General features: G+C 41.4%; 1 protein-coding gene across 1 annotated transcript in view; it reads right to left on the bottom strand.

The window, feature by feature from the left end:
- The window catches only part of FKBP1B (FKBP prolyl isomerase 1B), an 85,736-nt gene that overhangs the window by 3,384 nt on the left and 60,313 nt on the right, over positions 1-22,039 (bottom strand). The window contains exon 3 of the mRNA XM_056564352.1: positions 6,536-6,648. Within this exon, the coding sequence (XP_056420327.1) occupies positions 6,536-6,648 (113 nt within the window). The remainder of the gene's footprint in view (positions 1-6,535; positions 6,649-22,039) is intronic.

Below are 22,039 nucleotides of genomic sequence, written 5' to 3'. Positions count from 1 at the left end.
AGTTTGAGCTCTGAGCATCACTTATTATAAATGGCCTGATCCTGTCTTATCTATATACCTGTGTCACCTTTACTGTAATCCTGTATGTGATTATAAGGAGGAGACTGTGGGAAAGTGATTTCTACAGAACAAGAAGTGTCATATTATTAGGCTTAATGACCACAATGAGGATTTTTTTAAACAGATAGGGCCAGGGACTATTGCTAGGGCCAGGGACTATTGATAGGATTCAGATTATTGGGCAGACTAGATGGGCCAAATGGTTCTTATCTGCCGATACATTATATTTTTCTATGTTTCTATAGTAAAAACGAAAAAAATTAAATAAATTTGATACAGAATATGTATATAAATGAGTATAGGTCACAGCATTCATGCAGCAGACTCCAAGATGTCCAAAAAGCTGTAGTCTTTTTAATTTGTTACCCAAAGTACATGCAATGTTTCAGCTCGGGGAGTCTGCTGCTAAGATGCTATTGGCCTATAATTTTTTTATTATTTGTATTCCGGGTTGGCTGTCTGGACGGTCACCTGCACAGTGGCTTGATCCTGGTGCTGTCTTCCATTCTATCCATAAATAATAGGTCATTTTGAGATGACACATTTCCAATGAGCTCAAATGAATAGGAGTCAGCTGACAAAAATGTCACAGATTTCTACAGCCTACAGAAAGAACTGGATTACAGCTTAATCCTTCAGACACCAGAGAGTGACAGGGTAGCTGCATATAGAGCCTTATCTGTATGTATAGTGTTACTGTCCTGCTTTATCTAGGCCTCCAGCTGTCATTACTCAGAGAGATGGCTCTGCTGACCCAGTCCGTTTCTACACAGCAAAGCTTAAAGGGGTATCAGCTGCTGTATGCTACAGAGGAAGATCTTTTCTTTGTAAATTTCTTTTCAGTCTGACCACAGTGCTCTCTGCTGACACCTCTGTCCATATCAAGAACTGGAAGGCCGGAAGGCCGGAAGAAGCACGCATACACGTGTGAAACAGCTGGCGTAGCCTTCGAGCGCCCTTCTACCTGCACCGATGCTGTGATCCAGCCTTCCGTGGACCGGACCCCCATGCCGAGCTTTCTCCGCTGAGCGGCGAGTGCACATAAGTGCTTTTTTTTATTGTACATATTGATACTTCATATCTTTCGTATGTGCACCCTGCAGGAGACCTACTAGGGGCCACTGAGACCTTGCAGTACCCTCGTTACAGGTGTAGTAACTCCTTAGTGTGCTCTCTCCTATCTTGCTTCTTTGTATTATCATTTTCAAATCTGTTTAACTTACTGGCACCAGTAGATAAAAAAAAAAAAAAATGTTTTCCACTGGAGACCCCCTTTAGATCTGCATAAAATTAGCTATTTCAGCCTTTTGTGTGTGCTCCAGTGTGAAAACTGGAATATTTTAGGATATTGTGTATGGGTTATTACATTAAATTATATACCAATATATTTACAATAAAAACTATATAAATTATATAAATGTAAATATGTTTACAATAAAAACTACATTAATTATATAAAAGTAGTTCTAGATGGCAGTACTCTTTATACCATGGTAAAAATTTGACCATGTAGGCAATACTGCCCCCCCCCCCCCCCCACACACACACACACACAAGTTGAGGAAATTAGTCTTTCTATAAAAAGTATCTTAGCCATCTTAGCCGATGAATCATAGGCTACTTGTATTAGCAGGAGACGTCCAGGCTAAAAGGAGGCCGAGATGAAAATACACTATATCTATAAAGAGCACCTATAAAATATTTCAGACTACAATGTAAAAATAGCAGCATCATTTATATTGGTGCCACATTGGGGACAGGAGGTTTGCAGCCATCCATATATATATATATATATATACTGTGTATATATATATATATATATATATATATATATATATATATAGATATAGATATAGATATAGATATAGATATATATATACAGAACAAATTACCAACTTTTCACAGCTCAGCAAAAACCAAGAATAATGTTGACACATAGAAGCCAGTGCTGGGCGATATGACCAAAAATGGGTATCACTGTATTTTTCCAAAGTATCACGTTATTTCACGGTATTTATTTTTTACATTGAGACTTGCATTGAGGTGGCGTAGCGGAACTAAATGGGCTTTTGGAACTAAATGATCTGAATACTGGGGCAGTGGAGTACCCCTTTAAATAAATGTAACAAACAACCCTACAGCCTCCAGCTGTTGCAAAACTACAACTCCCAGCATGTTGGACTATATAGTAGTGTATAGTATAGGTCAGTGTTTCCCAACTAGGGGTGCCTCCAGCTCTTGCAAAACTACAACTCCCAGCATGTTGGACTATATAGTAGTGTATAGTATAGGTCAGTGTTTCCCAACTAGGGGTGCCTCCAGCTGTTGCAAAACTACTACTCCCAGCATGCCCGGACAGCCGTTGGCTGTCCGGGCATGCTGGGAGTTGTAGTTTTGCAATAGCTGGAGGGCCTCAACAGCTGGAGGGCCTACTGTAGGTATAGTATATTATACAGACCCCAGTCCATCCCAGAATCCTGACTCACCTTCCCAGTTGCTGCAGGGACTGTCCGGGGAGGGTGGTCCGGGCCATCCATCCTTCCTGTAGTGTCCGGCGGCATTCCGGGTGGAGGGTGAACCGATCCGGGCTGTCCTTCTTCTCCGGGGGTCATCTTCTCCACTCCGGGCAGGCTCCGGCCTAGTAACGCTGCATAGACGCCGCTGCGCAGTGACGTCCATGCGCAGCAACGCACCTGACGTCACGGACGTCCCGGTGTAGCGGCGTCTATGCAGCGTACTAGGCCGGAGCCTGCCCGGAGTGGAGAAGAGGACCCCCGGAAAAGAAGGACAGCACGGACCGGTTCACCCTCCACCGGAATGCCGCCGGACACTACAGGAAGGATGGATGGCCCGGACCACCCCCATTACGGGTAAGTTTAATTTTTTTTATTGACTCGGAGGGTGGGGGAGGGGCCTTACCGGTATAGCGGTATGGGCAAAAATCCATACCGTGGGAGAAAAAAAAAACGGTATCCGGTTCATACCGGTATACCACCCAGCACTAATAGAAGCCCAAGGAAAGTGATGAATCTATACCTGTCTCTAGATAGCAGAATGACAATGAACAGAACTTGGCCTTCCCATGTACACTGGCACAAAGCCTGTAAGACTGTGTAAGGCTGGGTTCACACCAAGTTTTTGCAATACAGTTCCCGTATCAGGTTTTTGGATAAAAAACGGATTGCTCAAAACCTGACTAAGGGTGGGTTCACACCACGATTTTCTATACAGTTTTTGGATACATTTTTTTTTTTTTTTTTAAACCGCATGCAACCGTACAGCAAACCATGGCCATAGACTTTCCATTCAAAACCGTATGCACCATATTGCATACGGTTGTCTCCGTTTTTCACACCACACAGTTTTTAACTTTTTTTTTTCTGGACTGTAAACACGGTTTTTGGTCCAGGTGAAAAACTGTATTGACCCGTATATGTTTTTTTTTTAACATGGGAGTCAATGGGAACCTTACAGACCTGTATGTGCATACGGTTCCATCCAGTTTTTACCATACGGTTTTTGACTTTGAGGTTTTTTTCTTGGAATTTCAATCAAACAAGTGAAACTGTATTCATAATGGAGTGAAAAGTTCAAAATGTATACGTTTTTTTTCTTAAAAAACGGATGCAACCGGACATCATTTTTCAAACCGTATACGGTTTCCAACCGTATACAGATAAAACTTTGTATACACATTTTAGTTTAGTCAGGTTTTGGGGAATCCTTTTTTTAATCAAAAACCTGATAAAAAAAACAGTATTTTAAAAACGTGGTGTGAACCTACCCTAAGGCTGCATTCACACCAGAATTGCAGCCTACGGTTGCCGGATCCGGCTGGGGGAGGGGAAAACCGGGCCCTCCCGTACCCTTGGAATTTCAATCAAACAAGTGAAAATGTATTCATAATAGAGTGAAAAGTTAAAAACGTATATGTTTTTTTTCTTAAAAAACTGATGCAACCGGACGTCATTTTTCAAACGTATACGGGTTAAAATTTTTACACACATTTTGATACAGTTTAGGCTGCATTCACACTATGATTGCAGCCTACGGTTGCCGGATCCAACTGGGGGAGGGGAAAACCGGGTGCTCCCGTATCCCAGCCGGACCGGCGCTTAAATCCATTCACTTTAATGAGCCGACCGGAGTCAAACAGTGACTCCAGTCGGCTCATTTCTGCCCTGTATCCGGTTTTGTGACCGGACCTAAAACCATAGTACACTACGGTTTTAGGTCCTTTCACAAAACAAGATACGGGGCAAAAATGAGTCAACCGGAGTCACCGTTTGACTACGGTCGGCTCATTAAAGTAAATGGATTTAAGCGCCGGTCCGGCTGGGATACGGGAGCACCCGGTTTTCCCCTCCCCCAGCTGGATCCGGCAACCGTAGGCTGCAATCGTGGTGTGAATGCAGCCTAAACTGTATCAAAACGTGTGTACAAATTTTAACCCGTATACGGTTAAAAACCGTATATGGTTTGAAAAATGATGTCCGTTGCATCAGTTTTTTAAGTAAAAAACCATATACGTTTTTTACTTTTCACTCTATTATGAATACATTTTCACTTGTTTGATTGAAATTCCAAGAAAAAAACTGTGCAAAGTCAAAAACCGTATGGTGCAAACCGGATGGAACCGTACGCACATACAGTTCTGTACGATTCCCATTGACTCCCATGTTAAGAAAAAACGTATATGGTTTCCATACGTTTTTTTACCCAGACCAAAAACCATGGTAGGCTGCGGTTTGGGGTACAGGAACAAAACGGACAAAACCGTACAAGAGGCAAAACGGATGCAACCGGATGCATCTGTTGGCATACGGTTTTCAATGGAGAGTCAATGCATACGGTTTTCAATGCGGTTCCGTACGATTTTCAAATTGAAAACGTATACGGGAACTGTATTGCAAAACGTGGTGTGAACCCAGCCTGACTCCTTCAAAACAGAGACAGACAGTCTCCATGGACTGGCGTACAAGCTCTATCAGACACCTTTTATATGAAGATGTTGCTTTTAAAGCAGTGTTTTCAAAGTAGGGTGCCTCCAGCTGTTGCAAAACTACAATTCCCAGCATGCCCGGACAGCCAACGGCTGTCCGGGCATGCTGGGAGTTGTAGTTTTGCAACAGCTGGAGGGACCCTGGTTGGAAAACCCTGTTCTAAAGAATACATCCATATGCTGGGAGTTGTAGTTTTGCAACAGCTGGAGGCACCCTGGTTGGAAGACCCTGTTCTAAAGAACACATCCATACATACAGGGTCCAATGGATCATACCACAGTTTTTCTTCCTTTTTGTCTCATGGGATCTCAGTATGAAGTCAGCAAAAGCTGTAGGGTAACCCACAAGGTGCCCCAAAAATGGCTACTAAATGTCTCTGACTGGTAGCAGCAAAGATGAACCAATACAAAATGATAAATTGAGATTCTAATATAATATGGATAACGCGTTTCTACGAGATTCTCCTAATCAGTATGAAGTCAGCAGCATGTGGAGGTTGAGCAGAAGCCTTATTCACCTGTATAGAAGCCCTAAAATGTACATAACTAGGCCATATAATGGGATATTGTCTATGCCACCTGTGCACAGGCATCTACCTGGCAATAACAGTGCTTTTAGGGAAAACTCTTTCCAATATATGGCACCGCACTTGGATCTTTATATAACCTTCAGATCTATTTTCCACATCGAATTACAGGCACCAAAGTAGACACATAATCATGGTTATGACCTAGAAAAACTAGTGTAAGTGAAGAAACTGGTGCAGTTACTTACAACAGCCCATCAATTTCCTGCTTTTTGATAGGGTTAGTTCAGGGCCGGGATGAGGGAGTTAAACAAAATTCACAAACAATTTATGCACATTAAGGTTTTACATCAATTTTTTGTCTGAGGACACAAAGGTGTGCAGTAAAAGGACACGTACAGATAAGGTCACATTGAAGCCAGAGGGTAGAGCACCAAGACTTCACATAGGTGGACATCATGAGCCACTGTGTAACTTTATGGGGTTTGGTCTTGGATCTGAATTAAACAAGGGTGTGGAGTAAGTATTAGTTTAGGTGGTCTGGGATCTTTTTCAGTGGTTTGCTTTGGGGTCTATATTAGTAGGGTCTGAATTTATTTAGGGGGTCTGATATGGGGCCTGAGTTTGTTTAGGGGTTCTGCCCTGGAATGTGTACTTTTTAAGGCAATCTTCAATGAATTCTGAGTGATGGGGGATCTATTTTGAGTGTAATGGTCTTTTTTTTTTTAATTGGGGGTCTGGAGTCTATATTATGTTTGGGATCTGTGTTTATGTTGGGGTCCTGGGTCTGAATCTATTTTGCAGTCTAAATCTGGGATCTATTAATTTTAGGGCATTATGAAGGAGTCAAATGTGCTTTTCGTGATTCAAATGCATTAGATTGACGGTGTTTGGGGCCATGGCTTAAATAAATGCTTGAATATACATATTTAAAAATCTAGCGTACCTGTGCGATGCCATCATCCCATCCTTTAATCACTTCTTGTCGTCCTAACCGAAATTTGAAAGGCTTGTTTCTGTCTCTGGATGAATCAAACTTCTTCCCATTTTGCAGCATACCTGAAATCATCAATTAAAAAAACAAAAAAAACAATGAAGGGAATTCTTTATGGAAATAGCAGTATTACTGGTCTGAAGAAAGTGGCAGGAATGTGGTCACACAGTAACAAGCTATGGTAGACATAACCAGAAAAGATACAAGAAGTACATGAACAGTAAAGTTATAATGGTGCCATCTATATACAAGAATATACTTACTATAATACTGCTTCCTATGTACCATAATATACTGCAACTACTTTAATACAGCCACTGTGTACAAAAATGTACTTCAACTACTTTAATACTGCCACCTATGTACAAGAATATACTGAAACTACTATAAGAATTCTCCCTATGTACAGGTATATAACTACTATAATACTTTCCCCATGTACAAGTATATAACTACTTTAATACTGCGGAAAGTATATTGGTAATTTCGTCTCAGGTATGAGATACACTGTGAGAAGTTGAGCTTAGAACAATGCAATGGGTGGCAATGGGATATATAGTGAATAAATAAGTATTGTAGTGTTCATTATTCCCAATAGGTGGCACCATTTGATAGCTAGCGGTCATTAAACATGACTTTCTCTGCAATTCATCAGGATGCATAGTATATATTACCCAGCACTGTTTTTACAGAAGGGGGATGAATCACGTTTCACTGACTATAAGGTTTACACTGGAAGACATTACAATATCCATCATGGTGTGTGTCACATTTTCCGTCGCCTCTGGCTCCTATCATCCATTTGCAATGCAGCAATGGCAGGACACTGCTCCTCCTTCCACTAGAGTTCTATAAGTCTGGCATTCAATCCAGAGAGGTAAACCAGACAACATCTTCCTGAATAACACAGACTATGAACTTTCCATCCAGGAAGTTCCCCAAAACAACCAAGTTCCAGTAAAAGATGAATTGTGAACTCAGCATTATCTGTGTAGAACCAGTAGTGAACCTCAGTGACCCTGTGGGCTACAGTCATGGCCGTTAATGTTGGCACCCCTGAAAATTTTCTAGAAAAGAAGTATTTCTCACAGAAAAGGATTGCAGTAACACATGTTTTGCTATTCACATGTTTACTCCCTTTGTGTGTATTGGAATTAAACCAAAAAAGGGAGGGGGAAAAAAACAAATTGGACATAATGTCACACCAAACTCCAAAAATGGGCTGGACAAAATTATTGGCACCCTTTCAAAATTGTGGAACAATAAGGTTGTTTCAAGCATGTGATGCTCCTTTAAACTCATCTGGGGTAAGTAACAGGTGTGGGCAATATAAAAATAACACATGAAAGCAGATGAAAAGGAGAGAAGTTCACTTAGTCTTTGCATTGTGTGTCTGTGTGTGCCACATTAACCATGGACAACAGAAAGATGAGAAGAGAACTGTCTGAGGACTTGAGAACCAACATTGTCAATCTCCAGAGATCTAGATTTGCCTTTGTCCACAGTGCGCAACATTATCAAGAAGTTTGCAACCCATGGCACTGTAGCTAATCTCCCTGGGTGTGGACGGAAGAGAAAAATTGGTGAAAGGTATCATCCGTCGACATTTAAATGAAATGAAACCCAGGAGGACCCCACTGCTGACACAGAGACATAAAAAAGCAAGACTACATTTTGCCAAAATGAACTTGAGTAAGCCAAAATCCTTCTAGGAAAATGTCTTGTGGACAAATGAGACCAAGATAAAGATTTTTGGTAAAGCCCATCATTCTACTGTTTACCAAAAATGGAATGAGGTCTACAAAGAAAAGAACACAGTACCTACAGTGAAATATGGTGGAGGTTCAATGATGTTTTGGGGTTGTTTTGCTGCCTCTGGCACTGGGTGCCTTGAATGTGTGCAAGGCATCATGAAATCTGAGGATTACCAATGGATTTTGGGTCGCACTGTACAGCCCAGTGTCAGAAAGCTGGGTTTGCGTCCAAGATCTTGGATCTTCCAGCAGGACACTGACCCCAAACATACATCAAAAAGCACCCAGAAATGGATAGCAACAAAGCGCTGGAGAGTTCTGAAGTGGCAGCAATGAGTCCAGATCTAAATCCCATTGTACACCTGTGGAGAGATCTTAAAATTTCTGTTGGGAAAAGGCGCCTTCGAATAAGAGAGACCTGGAGCAGTTTGCAAAGGAAGAGTAGTCCAAAATTCCGGCTGAGAGGTGTAAGAAGCTTATTGATGGTTATAGGAAGTTACATAGTTAGTACGGTCGAAAAAAGACATATGTCCATCAAGTGACTGATTTCAGTTAATTTTCCAAAGGGTGTGCAACCAAATATTAAGTTAAGGGTGCCAATAATTTTGTCCAGCCCGTTTTTGGAGTTTGGTGTGACATTATGTCCAATTTGCTTTTTTTCCTCCCTTTTTTGGTTTAGTTCCAATACACACAAAGGGAATAAACATGTGTATAGCAAAACATGTGTTGCTGCAATCCTTTTCTGTGAGAAATACTTAATTTTCTAGAAAAATTTCAGGGGTGCCAACATTTACGGCCATGACTGTATGAATTTTTCCTGTACACTTAAAATGAACCAATTATTAGCTATATTGTACCTAAAGGGTCAATAAAACACCAGTGTAACCTTGTAGCCCTATGCATGGTAAACCTGCCCATAGATATAAGTAGGACATTAAACCATTGCCATTGCCAGCCATAAACAGATAAATCTCTATAGGGGGGTTGAATGAACTGTGACCAGATGGTCCCCACAAAAAAACCTTCTGCAATGTACAGACACACACAAACTAAAGCAGTACAATCTTATCTCCACCGCCCATGTAGTGTCATACTCTGTGCCTATGTAGTATAGTATCTCCTTGTCAGAGGAGGAGAGTGCCATTATGCTTGTTCAGCATGTTTTTTGACAGGCAGAGAACACACTTCAGGTCATGGAACAACCTTCCCACCAGTGCAAAAGTAATAAACTTAAAAAATATAACTGAGCACCATCTCTTTCAACCCCTCTAAATATCTTACATATCTTAAAACAGGTTTCACTCCACTATTCATTTCTAATTTTCCCCATCTTGATCCCAGTACCACAGGAAATTCTGAATCTCCCGCTCAATCTTCTCCATGCCCTCTTTCCTAACATGTGGCACAAAGTTCAGTCCTTGGTCCTTCTTCATCTACACTTACAGCCTTGGCCAACTCATCAATTCAATATCATCTAACTATAAATGACATACAAATGTACCCTTCTGGCCGAGATCCAGACACCCAACTATCTTCTACCTGACTACAGTAAGTTCCACAGGTCTACTCTCTTCTTGAAACCTGCCCCATCACAATCTGCTTTCACACCTACCTGTCAACAACACACCATTCCCTACACATCCATTATAACACATAAACAACTGCATTGCCTAAGGGTAACATATGACCTCGGAGTGACAGGAGGTAAGTCAATGTTGATTTTTTGAATTGTGGCAGCCCAGGCATAAAAGGAAAATACTTTTTTTGTTTTGCCTATTTTACTCTGCTATTCCAATAGTTCTCCTCTCCATCCATTCCTTCATTCCCACCCCCTTTGTCAGTCTATTGACTGACTACCTATGAAACAGGAAAAAACTGACATGGCTATGGCAAAGTCTAGTCCGAAAACTACAAGCAACCATCAATCTGCCTGTGGAACTACTCTTTAACACCCAGATCAACTTCTCACACTTTTTCATTTCTAAGGCTTGTACTGTTAGTTGGAATTTCCACCTTCATTTCATCCAACAAAGTCTCAAAATGCTCAATAAAATATTTCTCTTCCATCAACCTTATAATCTGGCCTAAAGTCTTTCTCAAACAGTATTTCCACATTGTCTTCACCTGATTTGTCTACAGCTGCTGTTTTTTAAACCTCTTGCATCTACGCCCCAATCCTTATGGATGGTAGGTTTTAAAGCACCTTCGGTTCCGGGGCGCTGTACATGATAAGGGTTAAAAATTCCTATAACATAAAATCAAGTAAAACAGACCTCCATGCAACCTCCGGACATCTTGGCTTTGATTGAGATGCCATCAGTATACAGTTCCTTGGCTGACATCTTGGTTAAAGGGGTAATCCGGTGCTTAGACATCTTATCCCCTATCCAAAGGATAGGGGACAAGATGCCGGATCGCGGGAGTCCCGCCGCTGGAGACCCCCGAAATCCTGCACGCGGCACCCCGTTTGTAATCAGTCCCCGGAGCGTGTTCGCTCCGGGTCTCATTACAGGCGACCACACGTCCGGCGGCGTGTGATGTCACGCCTCCGCCCCCGTGTGACGTCACGCTCCGCCCCTCAATGCAAGCCTCCGGGAGGGGGCGTGACACACTCCGGGGACTGATTACAAACGGGGTGCTGTGTGCAAGATCCCGGGGGTCCCCAGCGGCGGGACTCCCGCGATCAGGCATCTTATCTCCTATCCTTTGGATAGGGGATAAGATGTCTAAGCACTGGAGTACCCCTTTAAATGAGTTGTCCAGGAATAGAAAAACAGAGCTACTTTCTATTAAAAACCGCTCCCCGTCTGTCTCCAGGTTGGGTGTGGTTCTGCAGCTCAGTTCCATTGAAGTGAATGGAGCCAAGTTGTAAAACCACACCCAACCTGGAAACAGGTATGGAGCTGTTTTTGAAAGAAATTAGCTGTGTTTTTCTATTCCTGGATAATCCTTTTAACACCTAGGTTGATGCCAGGTGCATTTGTGGTCCCTTAGTAGCTTTGGCGAAAAGGGACATCACACCCAGACCCTTGCAGGTAGCCCGGAAGGTAGAGGGTAGGTTTGTTGGGGGCCTATCTCCTGTTGGTGAAGGGCTTTGAGATAGACAGCATCCTTTGTGCACTTTTTCAAGTGTGACACATTTGCACTTTTGCTTGCACTTTGAGTGATAGAAAGCTTGTGCCTCAGCGAAAATAGACATGAAAAAAGTAAATGACAGACTGATACAATGGGTAAGAGAACCTTCACTGTGTGGACCTACAATCTACAAGGTGGCCGTGATAGAGGGACACGGCCATTCACAGTGCAATTCAGTGGTACCAGGGTTATTTTAATTGTAGGCTATTCTGAAGAGAAAGGTTATTATGGTGGGTAAAAGTTGTGTTTTTCAGGGTAGTGAGCTCTAGAGTATGAGGAAGTCCAGGAAAAATCTTGGAGATGGTTCTTGAGTGCTCTAAGTGGTTTTCAGGAACCTGATAAGAATGAAGGAAAAGAAAAAAAAAGTGGAAGATAGGAAGGTTAAAAATAGTTAAGGAGCGCCAAGGAATGTAGAGTCAAAGAATGTTTATAGGGAGGGTTGGCACGTTCTTCGGTACTATGTTGTGTCTTCCACCTAATCAGGACCACAGTTGTCCGGGCCATTGTGATGAGTGAGGCCAACCAAGACAAGTGCCGATACACCAAGGGAAGGCTCATCACATAGGGAATGGGAAGATAAGCTTGGGGGAGATTTATAAAAACAAGTCCAGAGGAAAAGTTGCCCAGTTTCCCATAGCAACCAATCAGATCGCTTCTTTCATTTTTAACAAGGCCTCTGCAAAATGCAGAAATGAAAAGAGGCAATCTGATTGGCTGCTATGGGCAACTGGGCAACTTTTCTTTTCCTTATGGAAAATATTCTATATGTAATGATATAATAACCAATCTTAAAGGACTCATGGTCAGATTAGTAGTTGTGTCTTATCTGGCTTTGAAATGTATTGATACCCTAGCATACAAAGTTTACTCTGTATAATAACCTTTTTGATGGCTAATAAAGCTAATAAAAAGGTAAGTGTTTCCAAACTGTGACCCTCCAGACTTTAGCATAAAGCCATGTATAGGGAATTTGGTGCAGCGATTATATGTACAAAAAAAAATATATATATATACATATATATATATATATATATATATATATGTATATATATATATATATATATATATATATATATATATGAAATGTCCCACAACGTAGTGCTTGACTATCTTGATTCCATGCCCATAAACTTGCAGATTCCACCAAATGAGATTATTCCACAATTCAATAATAAACGTTCTAAATGTATCTTGTTAATGTGTATTATAGACACTAACGTAATTCTACAGCACTTAGGATAGTCCAAGGAAAGAGGGTTGCATCAACACCAGTAATGGGATCTTACATCATTTACGGTATACTCAATGTTGAGACAAAAAGAAAATATATTATACATACGATACTTCGGTGGAAAACACTGGTCCCAGAAAGTTAAACAGATTTGTAAATTACCTCTATTTAAAAATTGTAATCCTTCCAGTACTTATCAGCTGTTGTTTGCTCCACAGGAACTTCTTTTCATTTTGAATTTCTCTTCTGTCTGACCACAGTGCTCTCTGCTGACACCTCTGTCCATGTCAGGAACTGTCCAGAGTACAAGCAAATCCCCATAGCAAACCTCTCCTGCTCTTGACAGTTCCTTATATGGACAGAGGTGTCAGCAGAGAGCACTGTGTTCAGACAGAAAAGAAATGAAAAAAGAAAATAACTTCCTCTGGAGCATACAGCAGTTGATAAATACTGGAAGGATTAAGATTTTTAAATAGAAGTAATTTACATATCTGTTTAACTTTCTGGCAGCAGTTGATTCAAATAAATTTGTTTTCCATCTGAGTATCCCTTTAATGCTTACACTAGAGTGTGGTACCGATGCCTAATAAGAAGTACTGCAGGTTTGTTTTTGTTTTTTGCCTGTATCGTGAATCCCCACCATAAAAAGTCATACAGCGCCATTTATTTTATTCCAGTGTAGCTGCATCCATGAGTTTCATTACTATAACTTAGTCAAGTGATCACCAGTGTGACTCAAAAAAGAAAAATGCATGTGGTTAATGTGAGCAAAAGGGAAAGAAAACATCATGCTTACCTAGTCCCAGTCCCCTGCAACTTACATTTGCCTCTGTCCAATCTCACGATCATCTCTCTTCTTTTGAGATTCCCGCTTGGAGCAGAACATGCCAGTTCAGCCAGTCACTGGCCACATAGGTCTCCCATCTCAACCAGTGATTGGGTGAGCAGGCAGGTCCTGCTCTAAGAGTCGAAAGCAGGAAGAAATAAAAGAATGGGTGGACTGGACAGACACTGCAGGTACTGGGGCTAAGTAAGTATGTATTTTTTTTATGTTTTTTCTATTGCCCCCACCCCAGCAGCATATTCTTTAAAAAAAAAAGAGTAGAATGTAGGTAGTATATCTTAATTTGTACCTTAATTTACAATTGTCACATTGTAACAAGAAAAGCCTAACCCTAAACACTTCTCAGCCAATCACTGGCAGCAGTGGTGTCCCGCACCAGAAAGTGGAGTGTGGCAGAGACCGGGAGCAGCTATACCTGAGGCTACGGGTGGTACCAAGGGAGGTAAGCACTTTTTGCTGGACAACCCCAACTTGAGATGGTCTGAGCTTTGTTGGTAGGTTAAGTGACAAAATTAAACACTGCTATAATACTGCCCCCTACAGAGTTGAATATGACTGCTATAATACTGCTGCCTGTGTACAAGAATATATCTACTATAATACTGCTCTCTATATACAATATATGACTACTATAATACTGCCTCCTATGTACAAGAATATAACTTCTATAATACTGCCCCCTATGTACAAGAAAAAAAACTACTATAATACTGTTAGGTATGTACAAGAATATTGGTAACTGTCTGCTAAAGAGAATATTTGAAATTTCAAAATTTGAATACAGACACCCTCTAAGTCTATTCTTTGTTCACCAGTGTGGGTTCCCTTTTAAAGTGTAGCAATGCTTACACCATGAGAAAAAATCTGCCACATTTTGGGGCTTCCTAGGGCATAGCTATGAATGTAGTTGTTATAAAGTTTCAGAATAAAAAGCTTTAAAGAAAACTCATTGGACTGTGCACAGCGGGGGCGCTCTCACACTGCCTCACTGAATAGGTCTCGGTAGAAGGGGAACATTAAAAGTGGAAGGTCTGGAGATTTTAACATGGAAAGTGTGTATTGCGCTTAGTATAATTAGCCAGTGTTTGGCGCTCTTCTCCTCTATAGGGGGTCTTTTCTGCACTACTCGGCTTGAGAATAATTGTGTACAGAGCATACAGTCTAAGCAGCAGGACCCAACAATGAAATCAAAGGCTTTTGTACATTCCCCTTACAGTACACCGTTTCACACCGGCAACTTTAAAAAAAAAATACTTTTTAATATTTTTTTTCCCTCTCGTCTTCTTGTACAAAACAACAGTTGTAAATTGTTATGGTAATTGTTCTGTAAAAGGAAGCAGAGAAGCAGAAATGCAATATGCAAAACTACGGCTTAAAAGCATATTCACTTTCTGAAAGATCAGTAGTATTCAGGGTTACTACAAAAAATATACATATAAAAATAGATTTAAAGGAGTATTTCATCCTATAACACTAATCTCCTATACACAGGTTAGGGGATAAGTGTCTGATTGCTGGGGGTCCGACCACTGGGATCAGCCACAATCTGGAGAACAGGTACAATAAAAAGAGCTATGGCGTGCATGTAAGACCCAACTTTTTCATCCATATGGAGATGCCTATCCTTGTGTCACGTATGGGCAGGGAACAGTGAAGCCCTAACTCCCCCACAGCCACAGTCCCTACCTATTGCCTATCCGCCCTTAGTGACGGATCAACAACCATGATGACAAACCCTCCCTGCCAAGTGCTGGGGCAGCGTTGTCAAAATAATAAAATACAAAAGCAGTAGGAGTCAGAGAACAGCTGGAGGCACACAAAACTAACAGAGATACACTAAGACTCACAGACACAGTCCAATCAGTGTCTGTCTATCCGAGGTCGGTACCAGGAGATAGCAGAGTACAGGAATGCAGAGCAAGAGAAGAGTCAATGGAAAAGTCAAAGAACAATAAACAAGCAGGTATCCAGTAAGCAGGAGGTGTCAGCTAAGGTATAACCTTTTACAGACAATGAACTGATCACTGCTCCTAGCTTATATAGGCAGGTGATCAGGGATACACCTTCCTGACAGGTGAGCTCCAAGCAGCTCCAGCCCAACTACAGTCATTTAACTCTTTGTGTTTGGCCAAAGCCAGACATTACACCTTGCCCTCGAGTTTGTGGGGGGGTCACAGTGGTCAGACCCTAGGGATCAGGCACTTATACCCCTATCCTGTGACACTAGGGGCCATACATTGCCATCACCCTGTTCATGGACACACAGCTATTGTACATGTGTGATCACCCATGTGTTCAAGGTAATTGTGGGGTTCAATTCCAAATGCTTAATCACAGGCTCATATGGGAACTGAGTTCCTGCACTTTTTCCACAGCAGGAATACTGCTCCTATTAACTGGAATCCTGCAGGACCAGCCCTTGAGTGGAAATCTTGGGTGAGAAATCTTGGATGAGAACATAAATATATTCTGCCTTTAAGAATGCAGTCAGGAAAAAAAAATTCTAATAAAAAAATATTCCTTTTCCTGGTGGCCAAAATGAACCCCGTCCTGAAAGGGTTAAATAAATATAAAAAGATATGATATCGATCTTCCGGTTTTATCTATAACCCGGTTTTCTTAAGAACGACTCCATAATGTGGGTCGCCTGCCTGTTATGTGTACAGATTGCTGCCAAGCATCACTAGGTCATGCGGTACACAGTCCCGCTCCATGTACAATGTCCTATTGGACTCCTGTGATACATATAGATGCCTCAAATGAGAGGTTTTCCTGAGAAAAAAGATTTATCATACTAATAAGATCGTGTGCAATGAAATTATAGCTATATATAATATTGCAGCACACCCCGTGACATACAATGCTCCCAACGGGCCCAGTAGAAACTATCACTCATAGATGTGCATACGGCACTGAGGACGTGGGAGGATCTCTACAGTTTACTGGGAAACGCTGCTGAAGGTACTATAGTGCTCTGGCTTATGGACAAATGTTCATGGTAATCCAACATTTTACGGTAATAGAAATAAAGCCGGCACTCACCGTTCTTCTCAAAATTCTTTCTTTATTGTGCTTCGCATAAATTCAGGGGTAGGGGACAGACATAGGGGGGTTACATAGTATTATAGTAGGGTGTGGCAGTATTATATTCTGAGGCACAGTGTGTGGCAGTATTATATTGAGGGGCACAGTGTGTGGCAGTATTACCATGAGAGGAACAGTGTGTGGCAGTATTATATTCAGAGGCACAGTGTGTGCCAGTATTATATTCAGAGGCACAGTGTGTGGCAGTATTATATTGAGGGGCACAGTGTGTGGCAGTATTATATTGAGGGGCACAGTGTGTGGCAGTATTATATTGCGGGGCACAGTGTGTGCCAGTATTATATTGAGGGGCACAGTGTGTGGCAGTATTATATTGAGGGGCACAGTGTGTGTCAGTATTATATTCAGAGGCACAGTGTGTGGCAGTATTATATTGAGGGGCACAGTGTGTGGCAGTATTATATTGAGGGGCACAGTGTGTGGCAGTATTATATTCAGAGGCACAGTGTGTGCCAGTATTATATTCAGAGGCACAGTGTGTGCCAGTATTATATTCAGAGGCACAGTGTGTGGCAGTATTATATTGAGGGGCACAGTGTGTGGCAGTATTATATTGAGGGGCACAGTGTGTGGCAGTATTATATTCAGAGGCACAGTGTGTGCCAGTATTATATTCAGAGGCACAGTGTGTGGCAGTATTATATTGAGGGGCACAGTGTGTGGCAGTATTATATTGAGGGGCACAGTGTGTGGCAGTATTATATTCAGAGGCACAGTGTGTGCCAGTATTATATTCAGAGGCACAGTGTGTGCCAGTATTATATTCAGGGGCACAGTGTATAGCAAGGGTCCCTTTGAAAACAACACAGTACCGCTGTTTCAGGGCATTATGATGTATTAATCATACTTCATATGGCCTTAGTGTACACATAAGCCCCCACCATGAATTCAGATGCATGATACCATCCCAAGGTGGGTCCTGCAAATTCAATTACATTACATTGGTGTAATTTAGGTTGTGTATATATATATATGGTGGGTCATGCAACTCTAACTATATAATATGACCATGGTGTCATTGGGATTGTACATATTTACGCAATACAAAAGAAGTGACTAAGAAAAGTCACACAAGTGTCTTGATCCTCGTTCACTTGTATTGTTGCATCGGTGTGCAAATGTTTAATTACCTATCATTACTTAATGCAAGGTTTACAGCTAATCAAGTTTAATGCTAGTATATGGACTAAGATGCAATACCAGACAAAGGCTGAGGACAAGAGTGGCGCTGTTTTGTCAAAAAGGGCTTTTTTTTTTTTATTTCTTTAACTCTCTGACAACAGCTTTATCTTATAGAGAATTCAATAGGTTGCTTCCAGCAGGGTTTACCCACCTTGTCAAACCTATAAAGGAGCAATATCACCTCCCTCCTATCAAGAAGTGGTTAATATTGAACACATACAAAAAGTCAGGAAGGCAATATATTCTGTATATAGAAAAGAGTTCTGGCTATACATCCTAGCTGTAAAATTACCCATACTCATTGCGCCTATTAATTTTCATTTTTCTTTTGGGACACGGTTCTATGGCGCGAACCCCGAAGCTGCTAATTACCAGTAATGTATTTTCTCTTCCAGCGGGATTAGAAAGCTTAAAGTTAATATAATAACATATGCCAAGACATTCAGAGCATTGTGTGGGTTAGTGCTTTAGAGCGAGGGGGAAATTGATAGAACAATGGCACAGTCTGCTCATGGCTGTCACTCTGAAGCGTTCCGACGTCACGCAGACCCACATAATTGTTAGTCACTGAGCAAGTAGGTGTTCTGTCGTATGGATGGGGACAAATGTTACAGCAACCCGGTAATCCAACACACATTTCTCGGCAAACCCCTTCGCTGCTGTCTCCATGCAGACTTGCCTTACGATAGAACAGCACCGAAAAACTGCAACTTGTAGATATATATCAATATTCTGTACTCATGTCCATTTGTACGGTATTCTAGTAGTTGGGGGATGGTATAGAGGTTTAGAAGACAATGGCCTATATTTATCAATCAGCCTGAAACCCTAATTGTCTGGGTTTTTTTTTCACAGCAACCAATTACAGCTGAACTATCCCTTTACAAGAGCTCGTTAAGATATGAAAGCTGAGCTGTGATTGGTTGTAGTGGGAAAAACCAGATAATTAGTGTTTCAGGCTGATTGATAAATATGGGACAATATACTGGCTGTTCATCCTTCATGCATAATTAAAGGGGTAATCCAGGCAAAACCTTTTTTATATATATATATATATATCAACTGGCTTCGGAAAGTTAAACAGATTTGTAAATTACTTCTATTAAAAAATCTTAATCCTTCCAATAGTTATTAGCTTCTGAAGTTTTCTGTCTAACTGCTCAATGATGATGTCACGTCCCGGGAGCTGTGCATGATGGGAGAATATCCCCATAGGAACTGCACAGCTCCTGGGATGTGAGTCATCAGAGAGCAGTTAGACAGAAAACAACAACTCAACTTCAGAAGCTAATAACTATTAGAAGGAATAAGATTTTTTAATAGAAGTAATTTACAAATCTGTTTAACTTTCCGGAGCCAGTTGATATATAAAAAAAAGTTTTGGCCTGGAATACCCCTTTAAGCAGGGGGCAACTGTGAGCCCAGGAAAAAGCTTCTGCCACAGAAAAGATAATATGGCCCTGGATTGTGATGGGAGTAATATTTGGAATTAGTTGGAGGGTCTGGGCAAAATCTACTTTTTAAAATGTTAATTTAATCAATTAAGGTCAATAACAAGAGTAAAGGAACTGCCGTAAAAGTTCACCAATTTTGGTGTGATCAGCCGATCATGTATGGAGGCCTCTTGACTCTCCCTTAGCCCCTTAGCAAATGATATGAGGGGGGAAGGGTCAGGCATCACGTTGGGATTTACTGTGCCCGATCCTTTTTTCTTGGGTGAGGTGTCTTAAGAGCAGCCTTCTCCTCTTTGCCCTGGCCAGAAGAAGCATCAGCTGACACGAAACTAGTTGCCACTCCCTCTGCGTGCTCCTGCGTCCTGAGAGCGGCTGCTCTCCCTCCCCGCACTTTGGAATTGCCTTTTTCCTATTTTTGCTGCTCCATCTGCTTTATGGAATAAAGACATTACTTTTGGGATCAATAATGTGGTGAGTGCGATTCTTTCACCTTTCTACTGCCATTGAAAGTATTCAAAATGACATTCAGAAAGTGTGCTAACCCTTTAGGTGTTTCACAGGAATAGCAGCAAAGTGAAGGAGAAAGGTCAAAATCTTTTTTACACTCGCATGTTCTTGTAGACCCAGTTTTTGAATTTTTACAAGGAGTAAAAGGAGAGAAATCACCCCAAAATGTGTAACCCAATTTCTCTCAAGTAAGGAAATACCTCATATGTGTATGTTAAGTGTTCTGAGGGCGCAGTAGAGGGCTCAGAAGAGAAGGAGCGACAATGGGATTTTGGAGAGAGTTTTTCTGAAATGGTTTTTGGGGGGCATGTCGAAAAACTCCAACAGTAAAAAACCGCAACATGGCATACTATTTTGGAAGCTATTCCCCTCAAGGAACGTAACAAGGGGTACAGTCAGCCTTAACACCCCACAGGTGTTTGACGACTTTTCGTAAAATTTGGATGTGTAAATTTTCACTAAAATGCAGTTTTTTTGCCCAAATTTTAAATTTTTACAAGGGGTAATAGGAGAAAATAACCCCCAAAATTTGTAACCCCATCTCTTCTGAGTATGGAAATAGCCCATGTGTGGACGTCAAGTGCACTGCGGGCGCACTACAATGCTCAGAAGAAAAGAGTCACATTTGGCTTTTGGAAGGCAAATTTAGCTGAAATGGTTTTTTGGTTGGCATGTCGCATTTAGTAAGCCCCTATGGAGCATTGTATGGGGTATTTCCATACTTTTTTTTTCCTATTTGTCCTTGAGAAAATGAAAAATGTAGGGTAACACCAGCATTTTAGTGCACATTTGAGGCCTAAATTGGGGATTTGCATCTGCCACCAAAACACCCTACAGCAGTGTTTCCCAAACATTGTGTCTCCAGCTGTTGCAAAACTCTCAGCATGCCTAGACAGTTTTTCAGCAGCTGGAGGCTTTGTTTTGGAAACAGTGCCGTACAAGATATTTTTTATTTTTATGGGGGGGGGGGGGGGGGGATGACGACGACGACGACTGTGTAAGGCTATATGTTAGACTCGTGCACTAGAAAAATTTTCGTTTAATTTCGTTTCGTTTTTTCGTTTTGGAAAAAAATTTCGGTTCGGCAATATTTTCGGTTTAGATTTTTCGGATACATTCGGTATTCGGGTATTCGTGTTGTTTTTTTCGGATACATTCGGTATTCGGGTACATTCGGTAAATCTTTTTAGTCTTTTTTTGGACTTTAGCGATCCTAATAAATAATGGAGATACCTTTTTTATTAAAATTTCGCAGGGTATCATAAAAAAATCATAATAAAAAAGATACAGTGGTGATGAAAAAAATTGTATCTAACGAAATGTATCTTTTTTATTATGAAATGTTTATTCATTTTTAAACAGGGATCAATTTATGTGAGCGGGTAAAGCACTAAAAATGTAGCCGACAATAATGAAAATGTAGTGTGTGCGTGTTTTTCACTTTTTTTTAAAACATTTTTTAGGTAGTACTACTACTCCCAGCATGGAACACACTCTTCCATGATGGGAGTAGTAGTCACCTGTACTAATTGACAGATCGCCGGGGTCCCTTGCGATCCTCTTGTATAATGTATAGATGCGCCGGCTGCTCTTCTATGGTCCCCTGCACTCACGTATATGTACACATATTCATATTTCCCGCAGAGCTGCAATTGGCCAGATGGTTCCAGCCAATCACAGCTCTCTGTGAGAAATAGGAATATGTGTATATATACGTGCAGGGGACCATAGGAGAGCGGCCGCCGCTTTCATACATTATACTGGAGGATCACAGCGGGTGTCAGGAGTGATACCTGCAGTGATCTTTCCTTTACTACAAGTACTAATACTCCCAACATGGAGCACACTCTGCTCCATGCTGGGAACTGTAGTACCTGTATTAATAGACAGATCGCAGCGGTTACACTTGCTGCCATATGTCTATTAATGCAGGTACTACAGCTCCCAGCATGGAGCAGAGTGTGCTCCATGTTGGGAGTATTAGTACCTGCAGTAAGGGACAGATCCCAGTGGATGTCACTTCTCCTGACACCGCTGCGATCGTCCTTATGTGAATGTCGGGATCAGCTGTTCTCAGGGCTACAGAGCCAGGAGAACAGCTGACGCTGAGCCGTAGGTATACATCGTATATCTACTGCCCAGCAAGAACTTACAATGAGCCTGCAATGTGTATATACAGTATACACATGGCTGGCTCACTTAACCCCTTGCTGAGCTGTGCGCTATGCGCAAGCCCAGCAAGGG

The sequence above is a fragment of the Hyla sarda genome, chromosome 3 (genome assembly GCF_029499605.1).
Source record: "Hyla sarda isolate aHylSar1 chromosome 3, aHylSar1.hap1, whole genome shotgun sequence".
NCBI classification, from domain to species: Eukaryota; Metazoa; Chordata; class Amphibia; order Anura; family Hylidae; genus Hyla; species Hyla sarda.
The sequence above is the reverse complement of the archived record's forward strand: the minus strand, read 5'-3'. Positions and strand labels throughout refer to the sequence as shown.